The 22,240-nt window shown below is 40.3% G+C and overlaps 1 protein-coding gene and 1 pseudogene across 4 annotated transcripts in view; both read left to right on the forward strand.

Moving 5' to 3' along the window:
* Nucleotides 1–22,240, forward strand: part of PDE8B (phosphodiesterase 8B) — a 262,117-nt gene that overhangs the window by 116,259 nt on the left and 123,618 nt on the right. For all 4 annotated transcript variants that reach the window (XM_055342311.1, XM_055342308.1, XM_055342310.1 and 1 more), the window contains exon 2: nucleotides 15,104–15,163. In XM_055342311.1, the coding sequence (XP_055198286.1) occupies nucleotides 15,104–15,163 (60 nt within the window). The remainder of the gene's footprint in view (nucleotides 1–15,103; nucleotides 15,164–22,240) is intronic.
* Nucleotides 451–718, forward strand: LOC129521014 (cytochrome c oxidase subunit NDUFA4-like; annotated as a pseudogene).

The raw sequence follows: 22,240 nt of genomic DNA on the forward strand, positions 1-22,240 counted from the left end.
TGACCTTTGGAATCTGGGATCAGTGTTATGTTTCTACACACTAAACCTAGTGATCCTGGCAGAAGTGTTACGTCTGTAAAGCGGGTGCCTTGATTTTCGGACTGCACGTGTAATGTAAAGCCCTTTGACATCATAGTATCTAAGTGCAGTTAGGGTTTTTTGGTTTTCTTTTTCTTTTCCTTTTTTTTTTTCCTTCCAAAGCCAGTGTTCTGTAAGGCTTCCTTGTGCTTACCTTCTTTGGGTTCACCCATTTAATAGATTGTATTCTTGACCATTTTTTCCCTTTTTATTTCAACCTCCAATTGGTATCAGAATTCTTTTCCCATGGCTAGGGTGTCATACATTGGCAAGTTGAACCTAAATAAAATGTAAAAAATAGAGGCATTACTTAGTTCTGGGCCTTGCAGCAACACGGTTTTTCCTTCTCCTGCACAGGAGACCTTGCCGCAACCATGTTACGCCAGACCATCAGTCAGGCCAAGAAGCATCCGAGCTTGATCCCCCTCTTCATATTTATTGGGGCAGGAAGTACTGGAGTAGCGCTGTATGTGTTGTGCTTGGCATTGTTCAATCCAGATGTTAGTTGGGATAGGAAGAATAACCCAGAACCTTGGAACAACTGGGTCTCAGTGATCAATACAAGTTCTACTCAGTGAGTATAGATTACAGCAAACTGAAGAAAGAGGTCCAGACTTCTATCATTAATGTTTCACTATAAAGCTGCTTAGAATGAAAGTCTTCCAGAAGCCATCCGCACAATTATCCACTTATCCAGGAAGTATTTCCCCTCTAAATGCACAAAATCATGTTGGTGTATTGTGTTGGGGTTTACACTGAATAATAAATATCTGAAACTTGTTATGTGTCACTATTTAGTGCTGAAAATCTTCTCTGAACTTTAGAGTATAGGAAATAAACTTAGAATTTAAGGAAAAAAAATAAAATTAAAAAAATGATAATTTCTTTCATCTGATTTCTGGGGCAGGAGGGGGGGTGCCTCCCCCATTAGGCCATGCTGCCACTTTTCTGTGTTAGGAGCTGACAGCACCCATGTGTTTAGCCTGAGGATGGCCTCGATGGCCCCTATCCTTTCTTACTGCAGTGTTTTCTGGGCACAGTGTGATAGATGATACTGTTTTCCCCTTAGCTGAGGGTAGCAGTGATACTTGTTGAGAAAGAATAGCCTTGTTTTCCATTCCCCAGTCATTGAGGGGGTGGGTGGGGTGCATTGCGAGACAATGCTGGAAAGCCCATCACCGTCTCATCTTGTGCATGAGGCCATGTCTCCCTCCTTGAAAGACAGCGTGTTGGCTGTGGCATAGGCTGTACATTCTGCTCTCCCACTTCATTTGGCCTATGCTCATCTTTCAAACAGATCTTTCATTTAATTATAAATCACTTTTACAAGTTTTACTTAGTTTCTTTGCATAGCATTTTAAGACTTTTCTAGAACAAATATAAGTGAATATATAAGAGCATGGCCTTCGAAGTAAGGTGGGTCTGGGCTTAAATCTCAACTCTAGCCCCTTGGGTGAGGTGCTTAACCATGATAGAATTTTAAATCCTTTTTTTAAAAAAAAATTATTTATTTTAGAGAGAGAGAGGGAGTACAAGCAAAGGGCAGGGGGAGGAAGGAGAGAAAGTCCCAAGCAGCTAGTGGGGCTCAATCTCACAACCCATGAGATGACTTGAGCTGAAACCAGGAGTGGGACACTTAACCGACTGTGCCACACGAGTGCCCCAGAGTTTAAATTCTTCAGTGGTAAACAAGTGCAGTCACTGTGACCATTATATGCTGATGCTTGGGGGATTCATAAGCCCCTTCATAATGAGGCACAGAGCAGTTAATTTGAACAAGAACCCCTGAGTCCCAACCCACTTTTCTAGGATTTCATTTTACTGAGCTTCTAGGAAATTTTATCCATATTTTGAGGAATTTTAAATATACTACCTTGTTTTACCAAATAAAGATTTTATAGTAAGAAAGAAATAGTATGTGTTGGTTATTTGTATAGTGGTTACTGCTCAGTTAATGTTATTTCAAAACTAGAAAATAAACTAGAAAATAGACTTTTCCAATAAAATACATTACAACTTTTTTTTGAAGTATTTAGACAACAGATGAGGAAAATTATTCAGTAAATACCAATATAGTCATTACTCACTGCTTAATAAAAAATAGATCATGAACAGTAGCTGAAGGCCCTGGTAGTTCCTTCCCTAAATATATCCCCTTTTGCTTTCGACCAATGGGACCTTATGGCTTAAATGGAAATTTATAAGCTTTTCTCTGTACTGTTATAATATTCCTACACTATATTCAGTTATTTATTTGCTGTTTATTTTTGAAAGAGAGAGAGCCTGAGGGTGGGGGGAGAGTGGCAGAAGGAGAAGGAGAAGCAGACTCCCTGCTGTGCAGGGAGCCCAATTGGGGGGGCTCCATCCCAGGATCTTGGGATCATGACCTAAAGGCAGATGCCTAACCAACTGGGCCACTCAGGTTCACTATATTCAGTATTTTAAATAATTTAAAACTTTAAGTGGTATTCTGAGCTATGTATTTTTCTAAATCCTTTTTTTTAACTTGACATTTGTGAGGTTCATCCATTTTGAATGGGTAGCTCTTAGTTGATATATTTTTCATAGTATAATATTCCATTGCATGGATATTCCTCAAAATACTTTTTTTTTTCTGGTGATGGATGCTAATGGATTATGGATTAGGCTGTCTCCAAATTTTTGTTGAATTTTGCTCCAAGTATTTTTGTAAATGCCTTCTTATCCTGCAGAGAAACCCACAGGTATCACGTAGGAGCTGGATTGTAGGATAAATGCTTGTCTTTATTAGAAATTCTCAATATTTTTCAAAGTGGCTGAACCAATTTACACACCCACCAACAGTATAGGAGTTCCTGTGGGTCAACCTTCTGGTTGATACTGTTTAGCTTCTTAATTCTACCATTCTGTTGCTTTTTTTAAAAAATGGCTGGGCATGACATAGTATCTCATTGTAATTTAAAATTTACTTTCCTGATTGCTAACGATTGAGCATCTCTTAATATTTATATTTCCTTCTCTGAGTTCTTTTTCCCATCTTTGCCCAACTTCCTTTTTGGTTGTCTTTTCACTGATTGTTTTTAGACATTTTCGTTCTGGTTACTTTTATTATACTTATTAAAGGAAACTTGATTGTTTCCTGATTTTTATTTTATTATCTCTTGGGCTCTCTCCCCCCCCCCCCCCCTTTACTGGAGTGTCTCTTGCTTTTGCTTTAATTTTTTAGAAGATTTATTTATTTATTTATTTATTTATTTATTTATTTATAAACAAAGATTTTATTTATTCATGAGAAACACAGAGAGAGAGGCAGAGACATAGGCAGAGAGAGAAGCAGGCTCCATGCAGGGAGCCCAGTGCAGGACTCAATCCCAGGACCCCAGGATTATGACCTGAGCCAAAGGCAGATGCTCAACCACTGAGCCACCTGAATAGAAGTTTTAAATTTCAAAGTCAAGTTGATCTCTTTTACAGTGGTATATTTTGATGAGTAGTTATCTGTATGTATTGGTGATGAAGCATCATGCTGCCAAATGAATGTACTCTTCTAGTAGAACATGAAAGAGAGCACGAAACAAAGCTGGTAGATCTGTCACCCACTATGAGTATCTAATGAATATGAATAATCTTTCATCTGTTTGTAACAGATCTAATCATTTTTAAGTTGTTATTTGGAGATTCTGGTTTGGGGAAATTATCAAATATGAAGGATTGAATCTTTTTCTTGCCTAAGTGATCTTGTGATTTTGGAGGGGGTCACTGGGTGGGTTTTGATGCCATTCACAGTAAGGACTCACTTGATATCAAATAAATTAATAAAGTAATTGAGTCTGCTGTTGACAACAGACGTGTCTGCTCAGGATAGACCAGTGGTTCTCAACCCTAGTTTCACCTGTGATTTTAAAATGCTGATTCTCAGGCCCCATCCTTAGAGATTCTTATTCTTGTGGTTTGAAGTAGGACTTGGGCATTCATACGTATAATAAGTCCCAGGTACTTGGAACATGAAGCACAGGCTGAGAATGTCTAGGTGAGAGAATTGGCAGCAGGACGGGGGTGGGTGGGTTGGAACCACCTACGGGGCACTGAAAGGTCTGGGGCTGCAGAGCAGAGCAGGTGCTCTAGGGTGGCTGGAAGCAAAGCAAAGGGAGGGCTGGAGGCTAGTATGAGGGCAAAGCCCACTGCCAAGGCTCCATGGCTGATAAAGAGACAGAAGAAAGCATGCCAGAGGGTGGGCGGGGGGGGGGCATATAGTGGGGGCCAGGATGAGGCAGGGATGTGCAGCCTCATAGTAAGTGCTGCAGGTATGGGCCTATGAAACAGGCAAAAGTAGGGGCACCTGGGTGGCTCAATTGATTAAGCATCCAACTCTTGATTTTTGACTCAGCTCATGATTTCAGGATTGTGGGATGGAGCCTGGCATTGGGCTCTGTGCTCAGCAGGGAGTCTGTGTGAGATTCTCTCTCCTACCCCCTCTGCCTCCCTCTACAGCGGTGTGTGTGTGTGCACATGTGTGCTCTTGAAAAAAAAAGGCGAAAGTCAAACACAGACTTTGCTTGCTCAGGAATAAAGAAAGATTTTTGGCCTGGGAATGGAGGGTGGACAGGGGCACCTTGAGAGAATTAATCACTAAAGCCAGAGCCAGCAGGGCAGCAGGCAGAGTTGATTAACATATTTTAAAATGCCTTTTTCTGAGCCCACAGCAGATCCCTTTTGTGATCAACATGATCTTTTACCATGGAGTCGCCCCTCCCCCACGGAAGTGAGGTCACACTTGCCCTGGGCACATATGTACACTTAAGTGAATTTTCAGTACTGCTGAGGGTGGAGAGGAAGGGGTTCCAGATATGAAGTCCCTGAAGGGGGAAGACTCAGACTTTGAGCTTATTCTGTGGAAGACTGAAGCGAAGGAAGCCCGCCACGCTGGCCCAGACACCCATGTACGTACACACCTCACTTTTTTCTCCTTAGCCCTAGTGGCAGCCCTGCTCACAGTAGTACAGACTACCAGGACCTGAGCAGGGATTGCTGGGTACTGGATCATCTCTGTAGCAACACCAGTATGAAGTCCAGAACCTCGTGGCAGAAAAGCGGTCAGAATTCTCTAAATTCTAGAGCATAATGGAAGAACATTGTACTGGGTGTGTCTAGGGGAAAAAAATCAAGTTTCAATTCCTGACTCTGTTACTTAAAACCCACATGGTTTTAAGCAGTTGAATTCAGTTTCATTTATTTATTGAGTACCTTATAGATGCTGGGGATAAAACTGTGAGGAACACTCTATCTCCCAGGAAACTCGGTCTTGCCCAGGGGAAACTAACTAAATGAATAATACAACAAGTAACTGTGCAGTAGAGTAGGGTGCTGAGGAGAGCTATTAGGGGCGTCTTGGTGCAGCTGGGCTTGGACAGCCCTCAGAGGGTGGGGGCACCGAGCAGCTGCTCGAGGGGCCGGTGTGCTGTGCTGGGTAGATGGGGTAGCAAGGGCTTTCTAGGTCAACTGCTTTTCTTCCCTAGTTCTCACTCGCTTCCTTTTTGAGGCAAGCTCTGAAACCTTAGTCCAGGTTCTCTAAGAAAACTCCAAAAGCCGGAAATACCCAGAGATGTGGAGGTCACCAGCAGGGAGTGTGGTGCAGTGACAGATGAATTAGCCTGAACTACCTTGACTTCTTTCCAGATTATGTCTTCTAGCTATCTGACCTGACCAGTCGATTTTCTTTTTTTTTTTTAATAAATTAATTTTTATTGGTGTTCAATTTACCAACATACAGAATAACACCCAGTGCTCATCCCGTCAAGTGCCCCCCTCAGTGCCCGTCACCCATTCACCCCCACCCCCCGCCCTCCTCCCCCTCCACCACCCCTAGTTCGTTTCCCAGAGTTAAGAGTCTTTATGTTCTGTGTCCCTTTCTGATATTTCCCACACATTTCTTCTCCCTTCCCTTATATTCCCTTTCACTATTATTCATATTCCCCAAATGAATGAGAACATACACTGTTTGTCTTTCTCCGATTGACTTACTTCACTCAGCATAATACCCTCCAGTTCCATCCACGTTGAAGCAAATGGTGGGTATTTGTCATTTCTAATGGCTGAGGAATATTCCATTGTATACATAAACCACATCTTCTTTATCCATTCATCTTTCGATGGACACCGAGGCTCCTTCCACAGTTTGGCTATTGTGGCCATTGCTGCTAGAAACATCGGGGTGCAGGTGTCCCGGCGTTTCATTGCATCTGAATCTTTGGGGTAAATCCCTAACAGTGCAATTGCTGGGTCGTAGGGCAGGTCTATTTTTAACTCTTTGAGGAACCTCCACACAGTTTTCCAGAGTGGCTGCACCAGTTCACATTCCCACCAACAGTGTAAGAGTGTTCCCTTTTCTCCGCATCCTCTCCAACATTTGTTGTTTCCTGCCTTGTTAATTTTCCCCATTCTCACTGGTGTGAGGTGGTATCTCATTGTGGTTTTGATTTGTATTTCCCTGATGGCAAGTGATGCAGAGCATTTTCTCATGTGCATGTTGGCCATGTCTATGTCTTCCTCTGTGAGATTTCTCTTCATGTCCTTTGCCCATTTCATGATTGGATTGTTTATTTCTTTGGTGTTGAGTTTAATAAGTTCTTTATAGATCTTGGAAACTAGCCCTTTATCTGATATGTTATTTGCAAATATCTTCTCCCATTCTGTAGGTTGTCTTTTAGTTCTGTTGACTGTATCCTTTGCTGTGCAAAAGCTTCTTATCTTGATGAAGTCCCAATAGTTCATTTTTGCTTTTGTTTCTTTTGCTTTCGTGGATGTATCTTGCAAGAAGTTACTGTGGCCAATTCAAAAAGGGTGTTGCCTGTGTTCTCCTCTAGGATTTTGATGGAATCTTGCCTCACATTTAGATCTTTCATCCATTTTGAGTTTATCTTTGTGTATGGTGCAAGAGAGTGGTCTAGTTTCATTCTTCTGCATGTGGATGTCCAATTTTCCCAGCACCATTTACTGAAGAGACTTTCTTCCAGTGGATAGTCTTTCCTCCTTTATCGAATATTAGTTGACCATAAAGTTCAGGGTCCACTTCTGGTTTCTCTATTCTGTTCCATTGATCTCTGTGTCTGTTTTTGTGCCAGTACCACACTGTCTTGATGACCACAGCTTTGTAGTACAACCTGAAATCTGGCATTGTGATGCCCCCAGATATGGTTTTCTTTTTTAAAATTCCCCTGGCTATTCGGGGTCTTTTCTGATTCCACACAAATCTTAAAATAGTTTGTTCTAACTCTCTGAAAAAAGTCCATGGTATTTTGATAGGGATTGCATTAAACGTGTAAATTGCCCTGGGTAACATTGACATTTTCACAATATTAATTCTGCCAATCCATGAGCATGGAATATTTTTCCATCTCTTTGTGTCTTCCTCAATTTCTTTCAGAAGTGTTCTATAGTTTTTAGGGTATAGATCCTTTACCTCCTTGGTTAGGTTTATTCCTAGGTATCTTATGCTTTTGGGTGCAATTGTAAATGGGATTGACTCCTTAATTTCTCTTTCTTCAGTCTCATTGTTAGTGTATAGAAATGCCACTGATTTCTGGGCATTGATTTTGTATCCTGCCACGCTACCAAATTGCTGTATGAGTTCTAGCAATCTTGGGGTGGAAGCTTTTGGGTTTTCTATGTAGAGTATTATGTCATCGGCGAAGAGGGAGAGTTTGACTTCTTCTTTGCCAATTTGAATGCCTTTAATGTCTTTTTGTTGTCTGATTGCTGAGGCTAGGACTTCCAATACTATGTTGAATAGCAGTGGTGAGAGTGGACATCCCTGTCTTGTTCCTGATCTTAGGGGAAAGGCTCCCAGTGCTTCCCCATTGAGAATGATATTTGCTGTGGGCTTTTCATAGATGGCTTTTAAGATGTCGAGGAAAGTTCCCTCTATCCCTACACTCTGAAGAGTTTTGATCAGGAATGGATGCTGTATTTTGTCAAATGCTTTCTCTGCATCTAATGAGAGGATCATATGGTTCTTGGTTTTTCTCTTGCTGATATGATGAATCACATTGATTGTTTTATGAGTGTTGAACCAGCCTTGTGTCCCAGGGATAAATCCTACTTGGTCATGGTGAATAATTTTCTTAATGTGTTGTTGGATCCTATTTGCTAGTATCTTGTTGAGAATTTTTGCATCCATGTTCATCAGGGATATTGGTCTGTAATTCTCCTTTTTGGTGGGGTCTTTGTCTGGTTTTGGAATTAAGGTGATGCTGGCCTCATAGAATGAATTTGGAAGTACTCCATCTCTTTCTATCTTTCCAAACAGCTTTAGTAGAATAGGTATGATTTCTTCTTTAAACGTTTGATAGAATTCCCCTGGGAAGCCATCTGGCCCTGGACTCTTGTGTCTTGGGAGGTTTTTGATGACTTCTTCAATTTCCTCCCTGGTTATTGGCCTGTTCAGGTTTTCTATTTCTTCCTGCTCCAGTTTTGGTAGTTTGTGGCTTTCCAGGAATGCGTCCATTTCTTCTAGATTGCCTAATTTATTGGCGTAGAGCTGTTCATAATATGTTTTTAAAATCGTTTGTATTTCCTTGGTGTTGGTAGTGATCTCTCCTTTCTCATTCATGATTTTATTAATTTGAGTCTTCTCTCTCTTCTTTTTAATAAGGTTGGCTAATGGTTTATCTATCTTATTAATTCTTTCAAAGAACCAACTCCTGGTTCTATTGATCTGTTCCACAGTTCTTCTGGTCTCAATTTCGTTGAGTTCTGCTCGAATTTTAATTAACTCTCTTCTTCTGCTGGGCGTCGGGTCGATTTGCTGCTTCTTCTCTAGCTCCTTTATGTGTAAGGTTAGCTTTTGTATTTGAGTTCTTTCCAGTTTTTGAATGGATGCTTGTATTGCGATGTATTTCCCCCTCAGGACTGCTTTTGCTGCATCCCAAAGATTTTGAACGGTTGTATCTTCATTCTCATTAGTTTCCATGAATCTTTTTAATTCTTCCTTAATTTCCTGGTTGACCCTTTTATCTTTTAGCAGGATGGTCCTTAACCTCCACGTGTTTGAGGTCCTTCCAAACTTCTTCTTGTGATTGAGTTCTAATTTCAAGGCGTTATGGTCTGAGAATATGCAGGGGACGATCCCAATCTTTTGGTATCGGTTCAGACCCGATTTGTGACCCAGCATGTGGTCTATTCTGGAGAAAGTTCCATGTGCACTTGAGAAGAATGTGTATTCAGTTGAGTTTGGATGTAAAGTTCTGTAGATATCTGTGAAATCCATCTGGTCCTGTGTATCATTTAAAGCTCTCGTTTCTTTGGAGATGTTGTGCTTAGAAGACCTATCGGGGGTAGAAAGAGTTAGATTGAAGTCACCAAGTATAAGTGTATTATTATTTAAGTATTTCTTCACTTTGGTTAATAATTCATTTAAGTATTTTGACCAGTCGATTTTCGTCTTGGACTTTGTTCTCCATTGAAATAGGGCCAAGCTGTGTGGGTTTTTTTTTTTTTTTTTTGTCATTTTCGTGTTCGTTATGACATTTTCCCCACTTAATTTCACTGCTCTAGTTCCTACTCATAGCACTGTGTGTTTTGCTAGGTCTGTTCTTACCTGTCCAGAAAGTAGACAAACTAGATATTTGATTTATTCCCCTCCCCCAAGTCCTAAATTGGATCCTGTTCATTTTCCACTCAGAAATCTAAAATGTGGTTGGTGCCTACAGGAAAATAAAAGGGAATAAAAAGGGTGGGGGTGAGGACGGTGGCACATACCTTCCAGGAATTGACCTCAACCCTTCCAGTCTTCATTTTCTCTGCCATTGTACCTTTGCCTTCTTATCTTCTGTTGCTTCTGTTGTTCCATATATCTGGAATTTCTTCTCCCAAGCCAGTCTCTTGTTCTTCATGATCTATTTGCCTTCATGAAACATTCTTGATCTTCCCACCTTGAGAACCAAAAGTACTCTCTCCTTCCTCCCATCTTTAAAGTTTGAGGGGAAAATATCTATCAACCAGAATTCTGTATCTCATTAAACTATCAAACAAAAGTAAGTGAAAATCATTTGTAGACCAGCAAAGACCAATGAGTTTGCCACTCACAAACTTTTTTCATTCAGAATGAAAAGCTACAGATCCAGTCACATGGGCAGGAACCCGTGTTGCTAGCTTGAGATTAGCTGAAGTGAAGGTATTTACATCAGAGAATCAGCAAATGCTACAAAATAGGACTTTTTTTCATAGAGAGCCAACTCACCTAAATCTGAATTGGTTACCTTGCTTCATATATATGCATGTGCATGTTAACCTGCATACATGTGTATGCATATAAATGTCTAACACACTGTAAACATGGGATAGTTAAGACTGTACTGTCAGCCCACAGTCCTTCCTCATTGGGCTGTTGGGGAAAGATGTGTGGTCAGAGTGACTAGTAAGTGTATCTCTTAACATTCTTGTCCCATCCTCCTCTCCCCCTGGGCACTAGAATTATGTTATCTATGAGCCTGTCCTTTGCTTGCTCCTATGACCTTGGCAAACTTCTTTACTTCCTGGAATCAGAGCTAATACACTAATTGAGGATCTGTGCATCTGCAGTTGCTCAAAGTTCACCCTTTGAAGTGGAGAGTCTTGGCTTGGTTACAGAGACATCAGTAAATGGTCTCCTGTTTATGTTCGTAAATACTCCTTCATAGATTGATGACATGTAGGTAGTAGGCTTCTGGGTCTGCAAACTGCTGCTGCCATGAGTAGACCTGCTGCAGGTTTGCCTCTGCTGGTCACTGCCTTGCACTAGCCCTCAGCGCCGACAAGAATAAGGTCTGCCATTCTGTTGAGATGATTGACTTCTCTTGGACATGGAAACCAAAGTCAGATGAATGGGAGCAGAGTCCAAGAGGGAAAATGGAAGCCAAGGGACAGTGAGCTAAGTGTAGGTCAGGACTAAAGGCGCTGGTAAACTGAGGCCCCAACTTGGGTGGTAGAAGTGACACAGTGAAACAGGGCTGGGAGGAAGTGGGTAGAGACGGGAGAGGCAGGGGTCTTGAAGGTAGTCTACCAAACTTGCGAAACTATCTCCTTGGTTCTGCTTGCAGTGGCAGCTTCCTGCCGAACTGGGTCAGGCAGAGGTTAAAACGCTGGATGCATGCAGGCTGTGGAAGAAAGTTGTAGGGTCTTTGCTGTCATGGCAGGAAAAGGATGTGTTCTAGGTCGAGTGTTACTTTGAAAATTCCATACTCTCTGTGGCCATTGCCCGTCTCCTACTAAGGTCACTCCTGTGGAAATGCCTCCTAGCACAGTCCCTGGGAGAGAGCTGGGGGCTTGAAGAGTGTTCACATGATCATCAGGTGTTCCCTTGGCAAAGTTTAAAAAGGTCTATGTAACTACAACCCTTTTGCTTCCTTAGATGTCCTGCCTCCTTACAGTGAAGTGGGACCATGTGACTAGCTCTGGCCAATGGGCTGAGGGCAAGTACTGTGTAACTTTCAGGCTGAGGTTTTAAAAACCCATGCGTGAGTTTTCGGTGACTCTCCCCCTGACTGTCTTTTGGCCTGGACTGCTAAGTATCCACAAGGAGGAATTGGCACCATAGTGAATTTGGTATGAAAAAATCCTTATATTATTAGATCACTGAAATTATGGATCTCTTTGATACCACAGGATACCTGAGCCTGTTCTAAATCAGAGCTAAAATTATGAGATGGATTTTGAGAATTGAGAAAATACATGTTAAGTTCCTACCACAGTATCTAACATATGCTAGGAGTTTTAACATGTCACTTTTTCACCACCTTCTCAACTCTGGGCCTGTTTCCTTATTAGTGCACACACATAAAGAAGTAATACTTATCTACATCTCCAAATTAAAAGATATAGAGTACATGAAAATTTTTATTAAATCCCAGTGAGGTAATAAACTTAAGGGTTTTTTTTTTTCTTCCCCCTTCTTCTGAATTGTGATCAGAAGTGATTCAGAAGGTTTTTCTCCTCCCATCAGAGCTCCTCTTCCTCTTTATTCAAAACCTCATAGTCCCTGGGAAGCTAACATACTGAGCTTACTCGATTGTTCCAACAAAAACATCATGTTTTCTAAAGACATTAAATGCGCGACAAAAAATGATTATAGTTGAAGAGATTTATGAATGTTGACAACGATGCAAGGACTTTATTTCAGAATTACTCAAATTAGTAACTATTTCCTTACATATAAGGAAAATAGAATTGGCTTTCCTTTTAATGTTGTTATTAAAGCCCCATGAATGCTGCCTTTCAGGGCTTTTATCCCACCAAGAGACCTATGTAAAAGTGACTTGACCTGTGCTCTGTCTAAATTCAGCAACATAAAAAGCTGAACTATATATAATAGGATCCTTTGGGCCTAAATGAATAGGAGACAATAATGAGAATTATTTTCTTTTTTTTTTTTAAAGATTTATTTATTTATTTATTTATTTATTTATTTATTTATTTGAGAGAGAGAGAGAGAGAGAGAGAGAGGCAGAGACACAGGAGGAGGGAGAAGCAGGCTCCATGCCGGGAGCCTGATGTGGGACTCCATCCCAGGACTCCAGGATTGTGCCCTGGGCCAAAGGCAGGCGCCAAACCGCTGAGCTACCCAGGGATCCCCTAGAATTATTTTCTTTATGAGAATCCAGTTATTTGTGTGCCAACAGTCATTACACTGTTTCATAGTATTTGTTCTAAAGAGATTTCATCAGGAATGTATTGGGAGCTCTCAGCATACATGCACACACGCATACATGCACACACACACACACACACACAAAGTGCTTGTATGACTACTTCATGCATATGTGGTTATTTATAAAGTTAGAAAAATATTGGTTAAGAGTGAATTATTTTGGGGACAGTCTGTACCCTTCTATCAGGGATCCTGTCCTCTGTCCCTTAGCCTTCTAAAGTGAGTCACTTTTTATTTTATTCCTTTTAAACTTTATACTTAATATTTAATTTATTTTCTGCCCCTGGATGACCCCTTGGGGAGCCAGTTTTGCTAGAGAAAACCTGTAGCCCTGTTGGAGGGGAGCTTAGGTATATGGTGTGTGCAGTGAAGCCAAGAGAGATCACAGGGACTGTGATCTCTATCTTACTGCCTCAAATTGGTTTTACTGCTTAATTATTAACTTTTTAGTAAAATTCTGGCAGTTACACTGCTTTTGAAGGATGATGTCGGGTTCAGACAACAAAAACTGTGTCTGAGTAGAGCTGGGGATGGGGGGTGGGCTGCTGAGTCCCAGTGACACAGGAGGCCTGGGAATCATTCCACTGAATCACTTTCAGTGGAATCATTCTGAGGGCTGTGCATCTATGCTGCATGCTAGTATCCGCATTAACACTTGGTAGGATATTGCTTTGTTTAAAGGAAAGAAGTATAAGATCACATGTTCTTTTACCTGAAGACAGCAGTAAAACACTAAAGGAACTTATCACTGGTCTGTGGGCTCAGGGACTCGAGACCCCAAGTTGGTAAGAATTGTGCCAGGCCTACTAGAAGGGCCCACTGTCTGGAGGCCGCCTCACCAAGCAAAACCCACCACAGAGGACCAGTAGCCTCTGTTGAGCAGTCATTATAGGGCTTTGAGTTTTAAGCTGGCTGGTTGAGTGAGAGGCCAAAGCCCCCAGCACCACTGCTTCAAACAGTGATGCCAGGGCTGAGGGATCAATTTTAAAGAGGAAACGAGTGTCACCAATTCAGCCATGTTTTGGAGAAGATTCACACCATGCCCACCAGGAATTAAGCACAGAGAAAAGGGAAGAAAGAAGAAAGGGAAATTTCTAGTTTTCAAAATCATAATTTTTTGATCTATTTATTTTTAAAGACTCCTTCCTTCCTTCCTTCCTTCCTTCCTTCCTTCCTTCCTTCCTTCCTTCCTTCCTCTTTCTTTCTTTCTTTCTTTCTTTCTTTCTTTCTTTCTTTCTTTCTTTCTTTCTTTCTTTCCTCTTTCTTATATTTTTAAAAGATTTTATTTATTTATTCATGAGAGACACAGAGAGAGACAGAGACAGAGAGAGAAGCAGGCTCCATGCAGGGAGCCCAATGTGAGGCTTGATCCAAGGACCCTGGGATCATGATCTGAACCGAAGACAGATGCTTAACCAACTGAGCCACCCAGGTGCCCCCAAAATTATAATTTAAAGAAAATTCTGCTTTTGTTAACTGATAAAAGCTTCCTCTGGCCCTTGATTCATTTATTACTGTTGCCTCCAGTCCTCTGACTTTCGTGCTTGCTGAAGGTGTTCTATCTGACTGTCTGTAGAATGCAGGATAAGCTTCCAAGTGGTAGCGAAATGACTGCTCCCTCTTGGAGAAAAACAAAATTGAATCCATGGAGGTGAGGCCAAGACCCTCAATAGGTTACTAGAAAGAGTCACTTTTAGAAATCTGAGCAAAGTTATTACAGACAAATACTTGCCTTCTGCTTGCAGCTGAAGTCAGGTAGATGGTGTTGGCCCCTGAACACCTAAGCTCATTCCTGGATCAAGTCGTGGAGCACAATTTGCCTCTTATATGGTCTTCCTCAGTTTATTTGAGGAAGTGCAACTCAGATGAGTTTATTTGTGGTAAACGGGTAAGAATAAGCTGTTTATGGCTCCTACTAAAGCATAAAGATAAGAAAATTAAGAAGTAGAGGAACAGCTCTTGAAATGTTTTAGTTTTCACATTTGAGAAATACCTTTACTTAAGATTTTAAAGTAACTGTAGTATGGTGCTGAGCATATAATAGGTGCTCAGAAAATAATTATTGGTTTTCTCTCATAAAGCAGTGTTTTAAAAATCCATGTACTTAAAGTAAAGACAACCTGAAATCCACTACTTAGCATGAGATAGTATCCTCTAGGATGTTTTCAATGCATGTACATGTATATATTCTTATACAAAACCAGGATTATGCTCATTACATTTTATAAACTGACTCCATATCAGTATATTGGATCCTTGTAGTTAGTGTCTACAAAGTAGTATAATGTAATATTCTAAGTAAGGAAGAATTTGTCACTTCTTGTAGTTTGACTTGACACATCTAATATGTTGGTGTTTATTTAGCAGGTCTCTTCTGCGGAGGTGCGCATTGGGCCCATGAGACTGACGCAGGATCCTATTCAGGTACACCTCCATCATTCATGGGTGCTTTGTTTTTGGAGTAGGTGGTTATAGGAGCATCATTAGAAGGGCTCTTCCAGGGGATCCCTGGGTGGCTCAGCGGTTTGGCGCCTGCCTTTGGCCCAGGGCGTGATCCTGGAGACCCGGGATCGAGTCCCACGTCGGGCTGCCGGCATGGAGCCTGCTTCTCCCTCCTCCTGTGTCTCTGCCCCCCCCCCTCTCTGTGTGTGTGTGTGTGTGTGTGTGTCTATCATAAATAAATAAATAAATCTAGGAAAAAAAAAAAAGAAGGGCTCTTCCAGTACTACAGCACGTAGCCATCCTACAGACACCCATGTGTACATAAATACTGTGTAAATATGCCTTACTGTAAATGTTTGTTTTTATTAACACCATACTTGAGGAATCAAATTGTTTCCTTGAGGACTTAAACACTCCCCTGTCTTGAACATAAACAGAGTAGGTAGGGTGCATGGTGGTTTGGGAAGGAGAACAACTCTTCCACCAAAAAACTGGTCTGCTCCATACCCTGCAGCAGCCAGAAAGGGAAGAAACTGTGTGGCAACTGGCAGGGCATTTGCCATGAGCCACACCTGGATGTGAATCTTGGCTCTTTAAGCCAGGTAGCAAAGCCATGTGATCTTGCTTGTATTGCTTGACTTCTCTACCCAGTGCCCTGTCAGTAAAGTAGAGATAATTCCCCTCTCTCATGGGGAATTAGGAGTTAAATGAAATTCGACTGAGTGCCCACAAGACGGCTTGGCAGTGGCCTGTCTAAATAAATGACAACTGTTGTTGGCTGTGTTGACAAGATGACAAGAAGCTCCCCTTTCTTGTCCCCTGTGACCTGAGCCAGGCAGTTGTCTGGACCCTAACACTGCGGGCTGTGGCTCTAGGAAGAGAAGGTTGGGTGTCTGGGGTATTCACCTCACTGTAACAATGGTAGCAACTTGACAGCTGTCCTCTCTACAGCCCTCAGCATCCAATGGTCCCTTCAGTGAAACATGCGCATAGGGGTTTGTGTACTGTTTTAAGTGAAAAGTGGTTATTGTTAAATCCTCATCTGCATACACATCTTCCTGATAGGCCTAAATAAATGAGCCTTAGCCCTATTAAAAAAGTAGCTTGTTTACACCTGGAAGCATGTCTTGTACTTGGGAAAAGTGAGCATGCAGAAAAAATGCAAGCAAACTAAGCATGTAGTTGAAAGTAGAAAACCAAACAAGGGAATGAACTGTTTGATTTATGAGCAAATGGAAAAGAAAATAATGTTTTATTGTTGCTTAGGAAAGGAAATACAAATCTGGGGGAAGGAAAAAACAAAAGGAAGAGATTTAAGCTTGGGAAAGTTGGATGAAAGCAAATTTAGGAGTAGAGAAAGAAAAAAGAATTTACTAAAATAAACATAAGCCACAACTATTTGTATAGAATACAAACAAGTGGAAAATTCCAGTAATCATTCTGGGGGCATGTACTTTGTTTCCCATTTTGAATAAAGGCAATGACAAAGGATCTAATAATAGTGTTTATTCCCAAAGCAATTTCCTGAATATTTCTTGATTAGTGGCGTTTTAGATCAATTAGTTTAATTTACCTTAATTTTTGCCCTGTGCTGTACTGGAAAATTAATGATCATGATAAGAATGTCTCATTCTTCTAGAAATGTAATTTTTCAAATTGTAAAGCATTTCAAATATTCATAAAGGTACATGGGTATAGCCACACCACTTTTATCAAATACTACAGTATACTTTTACTGTTGAAGGGTTTTGTGTTGTTTTTTTTTTCCCCCCAGAAACAATAGATTACCCTTAATTACCTTCCACTCTACTTCCCCCCACACACCCTCCCATGCACACCTCTCCCAAACTCTGTCATCCTCTCCTCTCCTCCCTAGAAGTAATCACTGCTTGGAAATTTTTTATGTTAGGTGTTTGTATACTTATTCTACATACATATGTGTTCATTTATAATAATTACTTTGCTTTTGGGTATTTTTAAGCTTTATTTGAGAGGGATCAGGCTATAGGCATCATGATGAATTTTTTCTTTTTTTTTTTTTTTTTTTTAAATTTTTTTTTTTTTATTTATTTACGATAGTCATACAGAGAGAGAGAGAGAGAGAGAGAGGCAGAGACACAGGCAGAGGGAGAAGCAGGCTCCATGCACCAGGAGCCCGACGTGGGATTCGATCCCGGGTCTCCAGGATCGCGCCCTGGGCCAAAGGCAGGCGCCAAACCGCTGCGCCACCCAGGGATCCCGAATTTTTTCTTTATTCAACCATTTGCTGTTCTATGTAAGAGTCTATTCCCTAGTGTAAGGTCACAAAGACATACTGCTTTGTTTCTTCCTAGGAGTTTTAGCTCTGTGGTCCATTTTGAGTTAATTTTTGCATATGTGAGATAAGGCTTAATTCTTTCATGTGTGGATATTGAGTTGTTAGAGCACCATTTGTTAAAAAGAATATTCTTTCCCCGTTGAATTGTCTTGGCATGTTTGTAGAAATCAACTGACAGTAATTGTGAAGATTTATTTCTGGGTTCTCAGGTCTTTTCCAGTACCACACTATCTTAATTGCTGTGCTTTGAATTGTGACTCCCCTAAGTGATTGCAGTAAGTTTGTAAATCAATTTTGGGAGTGTTAACAATTTTGTCTCCTAGTTCATTAATATGGATTTTTTACCTTTTTAAAAAATTTTTTCTTCTTTCAGTAATGTTTTATAGTGTTTAGTGTGTCTTTGATGTTTTATTCCTAAAATATTTTATTCTTTTTGATTCTCTGGTGAATTGAATTATTTTCTTAATTTCATGGTGGGAGTTTTTCATTGCTTGCATATAGAAATATAATTTGTTTTTGTTTATTTATCTTGTATCCTGCAACCTTGTTGAGCTCCTTTATTAGCTCTTGGGGTTTTTTTGTGGATTCTTTAGAATCATCTATATATAAGGTCGTGTCATTAGTTCTTCCCTTCCAATCTGAATATCTTTAATTTCATTTAATTTGCCTCATTGTTTTGCTAGAAACTCCAGAACAATGGTGTGTTTAGTTTTTTTTTTTTTTTTAACAGACTTCCATATGTCCTTTCAAAACAGGTTGTTACTATTTTATACTGCAAGCAGTATGGTAGTTCTGGTTACTACAAATCCTTGGTAATAATTGGGAGTTTCACCCTTTTAATTTTAGCTCTTTATCTTATTGTGAATTAAATTTGCATTCTTCCCTGATAATGCTGAGCACTTTATTGGTTTATTGGCCATTATTTTATCTTTTGTGAATATTTGGTTAAATCTTTTTTTTTAAGATTTTATTTATTTATTCATGAGAGACATGCAGAGAGAGAGGCAGAGACATAGGCAGAGGGAGAAGCTGGCTCCATGCAGGGAGCCCATGTGGAACTTAGTCCCAGGACTCAAGGATAATACCCTGAGCTGAAGGCAAACACTCAACCATTGAGCTACCCAGGCGTCCCAAATCTTTTTTTCTTTTCCAAAATATTTTTACTTTTAATTGGATTGGCTTTTTAAAAAAATATTATTTATTTATCCATGAGAGACACAGAGAGAGGCAGAGACATCGGCAGAGGAAAATGCAGGCTCCCTTCAGGGAGCCTGATGCAGGACTTGATCCCAGGACCCTGGGATCCTGCCCTGAGCCAAAGACAGATGCTCAACAACCTAAGTGTCCCTGGATTGGCTTTACAACATTATTGAATTGTAGTTCTTCATATACTCCTATGGCAAATATTTTGTCAGATTGTGAGAATATTTCTTCCAACCTGGTTCTTCTATAAATTTTCTTAACTTTGGCTTTTGAGCAAAACTTAATTTTGATATAGCCTAATATATCATTTCTTTTAAGGTTCTTGCTTTTTGTATTCTAAGAATCTTTATCTACTCCAAGTTGAGAAGATGATTTCTTAGGTCATTTTTTCCCCCTAGAAACTATTCTTTAACAATTAATTTTAGATCTCTAATTAATCCCAAGTTCATTTTCAGGTATAGAATGAACAATTCTGTCCTCATATTGATGTCTAGTTGTGCTACCTTCATTTGTTGAAAAGACCATGTCATCCTCCATTGATTCGGATGCCTTTGTTACTGATTCTTTGTTGCAAATTGTTTGGGCAATATGTAATCAATTTTGAAATTCCACAGAAAGCTTTTAAAGATGTATCTCTATTTGAATAGAAGATTACATATACATGAATTTTTAAAAAATATTTTATTTATTTATTCATGAGAGACCCAGAAAGAGAGAGACAGGGACACAGGCAGAGGGAGAAGCAGGCTCCATGCAGGGAGCCCAATGTGGGATTTGATCCTAGGACTCCGGGATCATGCCCTGGACCAAAGGCAGGTGCCAAACTGCTAAGCCACCCAGGTGTCCCCATATACATGAATTAATTCAACCTTATTAATTATGCTACTCAAACTATATCTTAATTGTTTGACTGATTTCTATGGCATTGGCTATGTCAATATCCGTATCTGCTGATATTTGCTGATTTTTTTGAGTCTGTGGTGTTACTATGTATTCTTGATTATTATATATTCTTGGTGACTATCCCTTTTATAATGAGGTGTCTCTTCAAACTTCTGCCTTATAGTCTGTTTTATCTGTTGGTTAACATTTTTCTGGTATGTTTTTTCTATCATTCTCAGTTTTCTTTTATAACTTTATATTAAATATGCCTCCTGTAAGTAGCATATAGCTTTTATCTTTCCAAAATCTATTCTGATTTTTTTGTCTTTTTTTTTAAAAAGATTTTATTTATTCATAGAGACAGAGAGAGAGGGGCAGAGACACAGGCAGAGGGAGAAGCAGGCTCCATACAGGAAGCCTGACGTGGGACTCGATCCCGAGTCTCCAGGATCACACCCCAGGCTGCAGGCAGCGATAAACCATTGTGCCACCGGGGCTGCCCTGATTTTTTTGTCTTATAAGTGAATTCAGTCTGGTTACATGGAGTGTGATTACTGATATTATTAATTTTACATTTCTATCTTCTTAACCTCTTTGTATTTTTGTTTTATGTCAAATTGGCAATTTTCAGAATTTTTTCTGTTTTAAACTATAGATTGTGTTTCTTTTTTTCTTTTTGGTGATTACCCTTAAGTAATTTTTTAATATGCATGCTTGCCAGTCAAATTTTATAACAGTCTCAAAGATATTGTGTTTTGTCAGCTCAAATATGACCTAGTCCTTGGCAGGATTAAATTCCCATTAATAGCTCTACTATACTCCATTACTGAAAAACAATGGTGTATAATTTTGGATTTATTTTTAGCTTGCACTCGTAAGCTATGACACAACCAAATGAATACTGTGAACTCATCACCCAGTGCAAGGAATGTTTCTAGTGCTACTGTGTACTCTGCTGGATTCCCATTGCATGAGTTTGTCCCCAAATGACAGCAGGTCGAAGTGGTCAAGAGTCCCTCTCTGAGTGAGGGGAAATAATCGAGAGATAGTTTTTAAGAAGAAAGCAAGCTCAACTTAGAACTAAGGATGTCATAATCCTACTTGGTCTTATGGAAATGTAGTTTCATCAGTCCATCCAAAAACAATTGACAGAGCATCTGTTTGTTCAAGGCTCCATAATAGGTGCTACAAGGGAAGAAAGGCTGTGCAGTGCTCCCTGGCCCCCCAGAGAGGTTTGCTTGGTCAGTTCTATTATTTCTAATACTCCAGCTTCAAGGACAATGTTACCTAGTTAATTAAGTGTTTCTGTGCTTCTGCTACTGATACTACAACTGTCTTAGAAAAATCATACTGTGTCCTGGAGCTTTTATATTTGTTTTTTGTTTTCCCTCGACTTGGTGAAAAATACCTATTGTTAGTGTAGTGGCATGCTGAAAATGTTAATGAGCTACATCAGCCAGAGTCCTTAGGGCTTGGAAGGTACTTGCTGATAATAATAATACTTAAAGATGTGGTTACTTTTGAGGGTGCATTTCTATATTCACTTGGGGGAACTTGCTCCTATGTCAGGACCTGTAACATGGAGCTCTGCATGCCTTCCATGAACTGGCAGGAGCAGTGTGAGAAGTGGAATGGGTGGGGGTGCTGGAGAAAAGTGCACCACGGTATCATAGAGGACATCTCTCCTGGGTGAGTGGCTGTGACTCATAGTAAAAGTCCTCTTTTCCCATTTTGGCAAGAAAACTAAAAGTATAGGAAATGTTATGAGGCAATAGATTCATATCAACATTTCAAAATGAAGTGGCCTTTTCTTCATCAATGCCTCAAGGATATTTACTTGTTCAGTGTGTAGAATTGACATGTTTTTGCTTAGAGTGCTGTCCTTCCCCTTCCCGCCACTCCTACTGGGCTTTTCAACTGGATTTGCAAATGATACTCAGAGCTGTGGCCTAATAAGCTTTTCCTACCAAGGCAGTACTTCATTTTCAAATTTTATTCTTCCATATTATATGGTTATGGATTTTCTGGAACTGTTAAATATTGATGATCATGTGGCCTCATGGGGAGCTATCCTTACATATTAAGTGAAACGATTGAGTGTTTAGATGTGGCAACTTGCTGCAGCCAGCATCTCCCATCCTATGTGTCCTTAATTGTACTTCCAAGGCATGGCTTCCACCTACCCCAGCCAGTTCCATGGAACTGCAGACCTGATAGGAATTTTTGTCCCATATTTTAGAGGGTAAAAACAAAAAATTAACATGACTGCACAGGCTATGGAGTCAGGCTGACTTCAGTTCAAATCTTGAGAGTTATGTGGCTACGGGTGAGTCTCTTAACCATTCTAACTCTTTGGGGTTTTTGTTTTGTTTTAAAGATTTTATTTATTTATTCATGAGAGACACAGAGAGAGAGAGAGGGGCAGAGACACAGGCAGAGGGAGAAGCAAGCTCCATGCAAGGAGCCCAGTATGGGACTCTGTCCCAAGACCCCAGGATCACTACCTGAGCGGAAGGCAAATACTCAACCACTGAGCCACCCAGGTGTCCCTCATTCCAGCCCTTTGTTTCCAGGTCTACAAATTGGGGATAATTCACAACTCCAAAGAATTGCTGAAGGATTATTGAATAAGATCCTGTGTTTAAAGTACTCCCAGT

Source organism: Nyctereutes procyonoides, unplaced genomic scaffold (assembly GCF_905146905.1).
Source record: "Nyctereutes procyonoides isolate TBG_1078 unplaced genomic scaffold, NYPRO_anot_genome, whole genome shotgun sequence".
Lineage (NCBI taxonomy): Eukaryota > Metazoa > Chordata > Mammalia > Carnivora > Canidae > Nyctereutes > Nyctereutes procyonoides.